Source organism: Alligator sinensis, unplaced genomic scaffold (genome assembly GCF_000455745.1).
Source record: "Alligator sinensis unplaced genomic scaffold, ASM45574v1 scaffold628_1, whole genome shotgun sequence".
Taxonomy (NCBI): domain Eukaryota; kingdom Metazoa; phylum Chordata; order Crocodylia; family Alligatoridae; genus Alligator; species Alligator sinensis.
The window spans coordinates 4,010,122-4,021,240 of NW_005841873.1; the positions used below are offsets into that span (position 1 = coordinate 4,010,122).

General features: G+C 43.9%; 1 protein-coding gene across 2 annotated transcripts in view; it reads right to left on the reverse strand.

The window, feature by feature from the left end:
* TMEM132C (transmembrane protein 132C) overlaps positions 1-11,119 on the reverse strand; it is a 208,814-nt gene that overhangs the window by 25,492 nt on the left and 172,203 nt on the right. For both annotated transcript variants that reach the window (XM_025195799.1, XM_025195797.1), the window contains one exon: positions 10,543-10,686. In XM_025195799.1, the coding sequence (XP_025051584.1) occupies positions 10,543-10,686 (144 nt within the window). The remainder of the gene's footprint in view (positions 1-10,542; positions 10,687-11,119) is intronic.

Consider the following 11,119-nt stretch of genomic DNA (forward strand, 5'->3'; position numbering starts at 1 on the left):
TCCCTGGCACTCTCCCTGCATGACCTGCTGAATAGCAGTTGGTTAATTCTATAGGTCCCCATTAATATATACCCAGAGGTATGAAGATAAAAGAAAACATTTACCTTCTGGCTGACCCAGATCTCCTGGACCTAGACACATGATTTAATATTTTTATATATACATATTTATATATATAAAATTATCTCTATATATATTTATATACACATATTTATATATATATAAAATTATATATACACACACACATATTTATATATATAAAATATATACACACACACACACATATATATAAATGTAGTCTAAAGAAAACCCCAGCTCATGTGAATGGTGTGCAAAATTTGGCCTCCACCATCACAAGCATCCTAAAATGAGTTGGTGCTTTGGGTGCTGATGGTGTAGACTTGGGCATGTAAGCACGGAGGGAACCCAAATTAGAGGCCACTTAAGAGAAACAGGGCCTAAGTGACTTGTTCAGGACCACAGGGAATCAATAGCAGACCTGGAGATGCAGCTCAGGAGTTGTGATGGCCTGGTCCGAGCTTTACCAGCTAGATTATACTACCTTGTTATTTTTTCCATTATCTTCTCTCCCTGTTGAGCCTGAGACAGAGACAGCAATTACATCATCCCAACCTAACTCTGGGTTCAGTGCTCAGTTCCTGGAAAACTCTTTGATGATCCAGACGTCGTCTGGAGATAGCACCAGGCCACCAGACAATCTGTTTCACACAGGATAATTCTCAGAATAAAACTCAAACTATAACAGCGGGAATGGTGCGTGCCAGGACAGAGACACATCTGCCGCGCTGTGTGAAATAGCCTTTAGAGTCCCTACCTGTGCACTTTTCCTGACAGCAGCTTCCCTCACTGTCACTCACATTTTTAATCAAATAGATAAAAAGAAGCCTGCATTTCTGTTGGGAGACCATACGTCACAGAGAGTGGTTTTCTCCTATTATTGTTTCCCACCCAATCTGTTTTTACTGATGCAAGACCATATTCAGTGACATTTTGGGTGATGGCCTCATATAGTGAAAAAGCACAGACACGGTGTTGAAGATCTCGCGTCCAGGTTTCCTGATGAACAAATGGCTCTTAACAAGGCATCAGGGGTATTGGTTGTAGCCATGCTGGTCTAAGGACATAGGCAGACAAAGTTCTTTGGGCAAATGTGATATCTTTTATTAGACCAATTGAAAAAGTTGAAAAAATTGAAGTTCAAAACAATTGAAATTGAAAAAAATTGAAAAAAAATTGAAAAAAATTGAAGTTCCAAAAAAAAAACTTCAAGTTGAAAAAATTCTTCTTTGGACCCGAAAGCTTGCAAAGAAGAATTTTTCCAACTATTTTAGTTAGTCTAATAAAAGATATCGGATTGACCCAAAGACCCTTGTCTTAACAAGGCACAGCACAGATGGATACCCCATTTCCGAGCATTTCTGCACTTGATGAGCTGTCTTGTTATGGTTCTGGGCAAGGTCATGGGACTATTTAAGGAACATTTTTTGAGAAGCAAGCATGTCTCAGACTTTCCCGCGGGATTGCACAAAACTCTGCTGGTTGCATATTAGCCATAAAACATGGTGGAGTTTAGAAACAAATGAATAAAAGCCCTTCTTTATGGTGACAGGGTGTGCACGTCTCGAGTGGTGTTTTTCCACGTAAATAGTTTCGTAGCCCATGGGTACATTGGTATGATTCAGGTCTCTTTTTTTTTTTTTTTGGTGTTTAAAATATGCTTGTTTCAACACCTTATTCCAGCCTACTGCATTCTGCCTCTTGGAAGAGCTTTCCCCAGTTGGAAATGGCAGCTGTGCGGGATCGTTGCTACGAGCCTTCAAACAGCTGCTACGCTCCGAACCAAAACCGGCCTCGTTCCTACAGCTCGTTCCTGGGGCAGCATTCCCAGTGACCCGCGCTAATGACTTCAGAATCGGGCTCTCGGAGAGGAAGGCGCTGACAATGCTGTGACATTAGGGCCAGAGGTCAGGAAGCGATTTGCAAGCCTCAGTTTTAAAGCTTCTGCCTACTCAGTGTCATCGGCAGAATAAACACGACTAAATCGAACGCCTGAAAAGCTACAGCGTGTCACATGGAAAGGAGGATGCATTATCCAATCTCATTACAAGGATCTGACTGGCAGCTTTGCAGGGCAGGAGCAAACTGCTTAACTAACGAAAAAGCATCTGCTGTGACAGGACTAAGAGCAAAGGAGCGTGATGGCCAGCTGAGACTGGAGGGCGCATCTTTGCTCCCAAGTGACCAGTTTTGGAAGTCGAAATATAGCCCTGCCGCACTACGGGAGCTCCCTGAACAAACAAAACTAAACCTGGCTTGCTCCACGCGTGCCAGGATCAAGTCGGTTCTGCAGACAGTGCTTCGACCCCCACCTGCTCGACATGGGACAAACTCTACCAGTGCACGGTGAACCCAAGTCTGGTGTGGCAGAGCTGCCTTGCTGGAGCACGCATGGACTTTTCTTTGCCATAAGCGACAGGCAGGTCCAACTTGTCCTTGCTGACTTGGCTGGAAGGCACTTCATGGTTTTCCACTCTGCGTGCTTAAAAACGCGTCTTCAATGATCTGCACCTTTCTATTGATTCACAAATTCTCAGCTGCTGCTGGCAGCTTGCATGTCAGGTTTTCATTCGGGTTAATTTGAAGAGCATGCGAATTTACCCCACAGGAGGGAAACAGTGGCGAGGGCGAGCACAAAGGACCCGTAACCACATCATCATTTGTTTCGACTCAAAAGCACTGTATGTAGAGGCTTGGAGAAAGCCGCTAAGCCTCCTAACAAATCTGTTTTTCTTCCTCCGACACATGGCCCGGATTCTTTCCCTCCCTCCACGTGTTGGTTTTGATTGATCTTGCGGCTTTGCAGCTGGTTTTGGAGTGCTTGCAGGAGACCTGCAGGCAGTCATTGTCATTTGGCTTTCATTTTCCACCTGTGATGTACAGGTCTCCTATCCTGGCCCCACCAACCCTGCTCATGAACAGAAAAAAAAATGGATGAGATGACAGGGAGAGAATTCCTCGCTGACACTGTCTAATGTTACTTTGCGTGCCCCGAGGTCTTTGCATATTATTCGATGTCACCATATTTAAACCTTTCACTATTAACTTCCAGTACCTCATATCATACCAATTTGGAGTTTCAATTTATTCCGAGGCTGCCGTTCAGAGAGCTGCATTATGCAGTCCTGCTTTCCCGAATTCTTTTGTTTTCTTTCACTCTCCCTTTAATAAGATAATTTCTTCTGTAAAAGCTCTGCGGCCTGTCGGCCTATATTTCAAAACTGCAGCAGACGGAAGTGGAGAGTGCTGCGTAGTTTTTGTGCGATTCTTCTGTGCTGATGTGTATTGATTCTATTAAATTACAAGACACAGGAAAGACGGGTGGGGGGGAGAGACTTTTGCTATTTGCAGTTCTGTTCTAAATATAACGTCACATCAGATTTACTAGGAGAAAAGCTCTCAGGGTAATGGGGCTTTGGAACAGCAAAATAGAAGGATTTCCATGCTGCGCCTTTGTATTATTGGTTCTTACAGTTTTTTCATCTGCACGTGAATATAAACTGTTAGGAGAGGAAGGAGAAATTATCCCAGAAGAAAGATGCTGTTGCAGCTGAGGTACAGGATTAAGATTTAGAGAGATTTGGGCTCTATTCCCAAGAGTTTATCTCAATGGGGAAGTTAGTGTGCGGTAGACTATGGCACATTAAGCGACTGCATACTAATTTCCTCTGTGGACAGTCTGGGCATGTCCAGATGAGCGTGGCCGTGCGGCACGTGGTGCCGCAAACACGTCGGCAGCACCACATACCGCACAGCCAAGCGGTCTCTGTGCTGCAAGGGTATGCTGCCCGTGCATGTGCTGCTTCATTTTTTTTTTTGCATGGGTGCTTTTGACCCCTGGATATCCAGGGGTCAAAAAAACACCTGCAGCACATGCATGGGCAGTGCGCACCACTGAAAAGTGGAGCCGGGCCTCCCGGAGCTGCATTGCGGCTGCCAGCCAGGCTCTGCCCAGCAGGATCCCCACTGCAGCCCCGGGAGGTCCCCAGGTAAGGTGGCTGGGGCCAGCCCGATGCTGGCCCCCGCCTCCCCTACTGCTCCTGGGGTAACTTAACATGGGTGTTCCCCGGGGACATGTAGCTGCAGCGCAAGGTGACTGCAGCTACTTGTCCCCGGGGAACCAAACGTCCGTGCTTGTCTGGACGTGGCCTCTTGGGGAGCACCACCAGTGTCCACATGGGAAGCTTGTACAGAGTAGATGCTGCTCTTTCAACTCACACCCCAGCTCACTGCACACCAGTTTCCCCTTATAGACAAACTATGAATTTCCCTATGGGCATGAGGCCAGTCGTGCCAGTTCATGGTGCCAGTCGGGGTGAGGGTCATCTTGATGTGTGGACTGTCTAGCACAATGAGTCCCTAGACTCAGCTGGGGAATTCAGGTGCTACTGTAGTATAAATAATGAGTAATACTAATACTGCAGCCCATTCACCATGGCACTGGTGAAGACCGAATGTTTCAGCACTTGCTATTCAAATAGAGTAAGTGATATAATCCATTCTGCGTCTGCACTAGCAGCCACCCAGCATATCATAAATCAGGAGAGGAGAAGATGGATTCGTCAACGAGTTGGTAGCAGGAGGAGTTTAGATTTATTTTCTCACACTTCCACCGAGCCTTGAAGTCCTCTTCCAGACGAACCAGTGCAAGTGAGATTAGCAAGCACTGGATTAAGGCAATCATTCAAAACACGGGTTGCCAAACACCACAACCCATCCACTGAAAATCTCTCTCTAGTTGTATAATAATGCGTTGGAAAGACAACTTTTATTAAGCGAAATTTCATCTGCCTGCTGGTTACCAAGCATGCTCAGCTCTAAAACAATAACACCTAGCTAACCAACTCCAGAAACAATTTTATTTGACCTAAGTAAAAGATGAGTCATAAATCAATTGCATTATATTCACTGTAAGAGCTTTTTATTGGAACTTAGTGTTCTTCCTGGATCAAAATAGCTGGTATGAACAACCAGCTCCTTTCCAGTCAGTCACTTGTTTTTATTTTTTCCTATAACCTGCACTAAAAGCATAATGTGCAGCTTTAAATCTTCCCAGGCTTGAAGGCTTTGCAATAAAGCCCAGTACAAAGAATATATCTCTATGTCAAAGTGCAGAAACACAACACAAGTTTGGATTCCCGCCCCGCCTCGAGCAGCAGGAGGTTAAAGGTATTAGAGGAAATTGCTGTATGTCCATAACGTACTAAGTTTTCCAATGGGAGAGAGCCTTTTGAAACTCAACTTCCACTAGAAAATGTTGCTATTTGCAGCTTCCAGCCTTCAGACATTGCTAACGATGGAGCACACGGATTAAACCCCAAGCAATAAGCAGCGCATCCTGCGTGGACACTATGTACTTTTGATAGGTATACGAGTCTATTGCATTTTCACACTTTGGCAACACCGGCCTTGTTTGATGGGCCTATGATGTGTCAGTGAACTGCGCTGAATTGCTTGACAAGCTGTGTTTAGGGGCCAGAAAACTGGCTGCATCAGGACTTGATTCTGCACTGGAAGCTGAGCGCAACTTCGATGTGAACAGGATCAGGCACTAATTAACCCAGTGAAGAAGGTGCATGCTTGAGTGGGAAGCCTTTCCTCCTTGATTATTTTGAGCATTTCCTTCGCACCTATCACCATAATGTGCCTGCAACTGAAATGCAGACTGGTGGACACTTCTCTCTGTACAAGGCTCAGGAAATGTGGAACGGGCTCCCAAGGGAGGTGGTGCTCTCCCCTACCCTGGGGGTCTTCAAGAGGAGGTTGGATATGCATCTAGCTGGGGTCATCTAGACCCAGCCCTCTTCCCTGCCTATACAGGGGGTCGGACTCGATGATCTATTGAGGTCCCTTCCGACCCTAACATCTATGAATCTATGAAATTACTGGCTCTCATGTCATCGCTTCCCGCTGTAGGACAGAACATCAGTCGTGCTAAGGCATCCATAATCACACCTCCCACTTACAGACAGCCCTTCCCTCCTGCAAAGGATAACAGATTAATAATAATAAAGGGAATTCATTCCTCCTTCGGGCAACTGGGAGAGATTCTGCTTTTGAAACAGAGAGCACCTATACACGTGCCCAATGCCTGCCCCAATGCATTCTAATTAGAACGTGTCCGAACAGACTTGATTAATCGAATCTGCTGGAGTGTGCCAATTAGCACGCTCCAGCAGCCTTGGTGTCATATGTATTCAGCGTCTCCATGCTTCAAAATGGCAGCAGGAGTGCTATAACTAAAACTCATCAAGTGAATGGATCAAGTGATGCAATGGATCAAGTGATGCTCATCAAGCATCAAGTGGATGCTGAATACATGACAGCCACTCTAATTAAAGCGTGTTCCCTCACTCACCCTGGAGCACATGTAAAAGTGCCCAGAAAGTCCTAGGATCTAACCCAAATACTTCTGGTATGGGATTTAACACATGATCGTGCTCTCTGTATGTATAACCACAGCTTCAGTTCACCATAAAATAATTCTTTGTTTGCTGCCTACACAGTACGGTGATATGTCTTCTACAAACAATCAAGATTATTACTGTAAATATTTATTAGAGCACCGTTGTACTAGCTGATTTCTTTATGAGGCTCATGTTGAGACATTCAGGAGCTCAAATGATCCTGGACCATTAACACATCAGCAGGAGCGCTGATTTGAATACATGATGCACAGGATCAGGTCTTAAGAGACCAATGATCTCCTACTACCTGATGCATTCAGTTTGGAAATTGGGGAATTTACCCCGCCGGAAGAAGAGGTGTTACATGGCTCTTTATAAAAATCTCTAAGAGAGCTGCTCACAGGAGTTTTCTCTGCTTATTTCCAAATAAGTGTTTCTGTATATGCATTTAAAATGCATCTGACCTTTGGCGATACTGGAAATCATGGCTGACTGCTGAGATTGCTTGGTGGTTTATCAAAGAATGCAACCAAAGGCCTTTCAATTTATTGGTTAATTGTTCCAGGCTGCCTATATTAAGGGAATGAATAATAAAATGTATTCAAAATAATTTAATGCTGGTGATGGTTTTTCCCCACTAGGCTGAGTCTGGCAATATGTCTCTGGATACACATTTTTTAAAAATAAGCTCTCTCAAAGAAACGCCCCACAGTACACAACTACTCTCTGATCTGCTTAGGAAAATTCCCCCTTGTCAGCGGTCTTATTGTCAGATTGGGACTCTGCTGCAGTATACAGTATATTGCACCGCACCTGCTATAATGAATAGCAGGTGTTTGAGCAAACGGATCACGTCTATTTTATCTGAATGGGCTTCATTTTGTAAATGTGGTGCCATTATGAATGGCAAAATCTCCAGCAGGCTCACCGTGCCTCCCTTCCTACGGAAGAACCCTACCTTGCAAATGCTCGAATAGCTTCACGTCCACGCGGAGTCCCGCACAAGTCAGCAATATGCCCAGGATTCATCTGTGTAAGTGATTTCCAGAGTGGGCCTGCAGGCAAGTTTTCTGACCTTGACACGTACCTGTGATTCCAATAACTACTGCTTTGAAAACTGTGATACTTGCAGAGCTTGCAATACACTCCTTGTTAAAAAAAAAAAACACACTTAGCAATAAGGTTGGGCCTGGACCGAAACGATTTTGAACCAGATTTTCAACTCCTAATTTTTCGGGACTGTTTCAACTCCTAAGCGTTCAGGTTTTGTCTTTTTCTTACAGTGACCGGGGGACAGCTATTCAAAAACGATCTGGATCTGGGTCCAAAATCCAAAATCCCTCAAAATTCTTGCATGGGTGTGAAAGATAGTGGCCTTGTACACGTGATTAGGTATCTGTCTACTGATTGTTTCCAGGGTGAGTAACAGCCTGAAGCTTACTAGAGTTGGTTCCTCAGCTTGGGATCCTGCACATTGGGTGCTAACAGCCCCGGGGATGGCTCTAGCGTCTAGCCTCTCTGTGCACAAATCCATATTCATTACATTGGGATCATGGTTTAACGCCTTTGCCAATTTGCAAATGTTCTTTGAACGAGAAAAGAAATTGGGTTGCCCACTCTTCAGGGCAGGGATCAGCAAGGCACTGCTCCTGAATGAGGCCTCTGGAAGCTACTGCAAGACCCATTACCAATAATACATGTAGCAGGAAGAGAGTTCAATAGCATCATATAACACAACTTAATTTAGCAAAGCAATGAAGGCCAAACAAGGAACGACAAAACTTCGAGCAAAATGCTTATGCTGGCTTCTGAAATCAAATGAAAACCATGGCACCGTCAGTAGAAAGGAAAAGCATATGAACTCAGGTTGGTTAAGGGGTAAAGCTTTGAAATATCCACACATTCGGAAGCAGGATCGAGCCTTTTTAGTCTTGAAATGTCACCAGCTTCCAGATCTCTGCCCATCTCCGTGGCTTAAACTAACCTTTGTTCTGGCTGTGAGAAGCAGCTACTTTCTTTCTGGCTTTCCAGGAGATCGGGCACCACCGTCTTTGCTAATGGATTCAGATCTATAGATCATATTGGTAAATCCCAGCTCAGGAAAGTAGAACTTGACTGTTACTGATTTTTAGTGCCGTAATACATTTTTTTGTCCACTTTTAAAAGGTTGGGATCATTGTGTGAAGGTCTAGAGCATTCAGGGACTTTTATAGCTCATGAAATCAACTGTAAATTTGGACGCAAAGGAGCTACAGTGCTGGCAGGAGCTGAAATGGGTTGGGAGGGGTGGGGGGGAAGGAGGATAAAAAAAGAAGTAGTCAGCAGATCAAACCAGGACACTAACTACGTGCCGAGCTGCCCAGAGACAAGTCTCATCACAGGGGAAAGTATTACCTGCTATTTGCAGACATATTTTATTTTTAGATCTTCATTGTGCCCTGTTATCGGGAATCATGTCATTGCAGTCAAAGTGGGGGCATTGTAAAAACGAATATATATGGGCTTTTCTGTTCGAATTGCAGGGCAGACCTATCACCCACGGGTTTCTTGCCTGGATCATTCTGCTGGGCATTTAATTACCTAGTGGCTAATTATTGAAGTGCTGATCCATTCTAACTATCGGTATCCGACACACATCCCAAAGGGCTGAGACCAAGAAAATATTTGCACGAACCTCAATGAAGTGAAATCTCTGAGGTTCATACAGCTCAGGTGAAATCCATTTCATTTTTGTTGCCGAATAGTGCTTAGTTTCCTGCATAGGATCACGTATGAACTTGAACACCCTTTTACTTACCATATTTACTATGATGCTGACTAAGAGCTAAATGACAATGGGGATCACAGTGTGCTCGTTGCTGGACACGCAGAATAAGAATTTGTCAGCAAGGTATTATTGGCACAGAAATAAAAATGTTCTTTTCACTGTATTGAAAAATTCCCCATTAAATTGAGAACATTTTAATTAAAAAAAAAAAATGGGTTAAAACTTTTTGTTCAGATTTGTTTTCACTGAAAGCTCTTATTTGTAACAGCACTGCTATTTACAGCAGTTAACATTCGCCTCCGAGATGCAGTCCCCCAGGGATATTGCACTTCTTTATAAAAGTACTTAGTCTCTGTACTCTTCTGAGCCATTTATGAATTTTTTTTTTGCAGAGGAAGGAATTACACCTCAAAAATCCCTCCACTCCAAACATTGTGCGTTAGCTTTCAATTATTTGTTTCAATTTAACTTCAGAGTGGTTATCTGGAAAGGTTTTTAAAAGCCACTGAAAAAAAAACCTCACCATAATAGGAAAAATCCCTGTTGTGGAGACAAAAATCTGTAGAGAAATACTTATAAGGGAGCACAATCTGAAATAAAAAGGCCGAACAATTCCAGGTCCTGCAATATTATGAGAATTACAGGCGCTCAAGATAAAGGGATATTATTTTCTGGAGGAAGCTTCCTCTCTTTATGTCCGAGGATTTGGGATGTTCTCCATTTTTTTGCTCAAATATTTTCTCAGTCCATCAAAACCAGCAGATAATTCAGAAAATTATTTTTGGCAAACGGTCTGTTGTATGCACCATCTGCGGGAGGATAAAGACCCCACTGTGAGGCTGTTTTCTCTATAGGCAATGGTCACAGGACAATATTCGGTTTTCCTTGCTCTAGGACCATGCCCAATTTAAGTCCTATTTTGAGACCTTAAATGGGACTTAAGTAGTGCACAGGACTTGAGTCGTCTCTGTGCATGGGATGTATTGTGTCCCAAAGCAGTTAAAATACTAGTGCGAATTATGTGTGAATGTTATTTAGAGGTGACAGTTGTATCTAAGGAGATTTGCAAAGGCACAAATGGCAAGTAGAAAGACATCTGGAAGTCCACAGCATGACTAGGGGAGGTACCAACCTCCTTTTGTGACTTTAAAACCTTCTTAATCCATTCGAAACCTGGCCAAAGTTACCACAGAGACTTAGATGTATTCGTTCTGGACTCTCCTTTGCTTTTGCCAGGTGTTTATACAAAGGCAGGAATTTGTGGAAAGGCAGCCCATGATCTAAACGTACCTTGATGACATCTTCATCCGTGGACTTGCACTCCACCAATTCAGAGATGTCGGTCACAGCACTGTTTTCTTCAATGGAAACCACTTTAATGGGCACGGCGACCGTCTTCCCCGTGAGAATTGCAGTGTTCAGGATTTCCGTGTCCTGTATGCAAAGCAAAGCGTGGAACGGTCACATTTGTCTTTCGGTAAAACTACAGGGATGCTAAAAATGAAGGCAAGTGAAAATGGCCAAGATATTTAATTTATTCCAAGAAGGCTCAGGTCTTAGGCAGCTTTTCCTTGTCAAGCAAGTCCTGCTTTTTACCCATATTCTAGGAAAACTTATAAAAACGTCTAGTCCTGCAAACACTTACTACCAGGCATAAGATCCATACATCCCTGTCAAAGCCTGAGCTTGGACCTTTTACACCTAGGAAGGAGCTGAACTGTAAAATATGGAACAGGACTGAAAGTTCAGGGGTTGATGTTTGAATCCATGTGCACTGCAGGGATGGCGCTGAGCCATGAACCTTGTTTCATAGTTTCATAGTTTCTAGGGTCGGAAGGGACCTGGGCAGATCATCTAGTCCGACCCC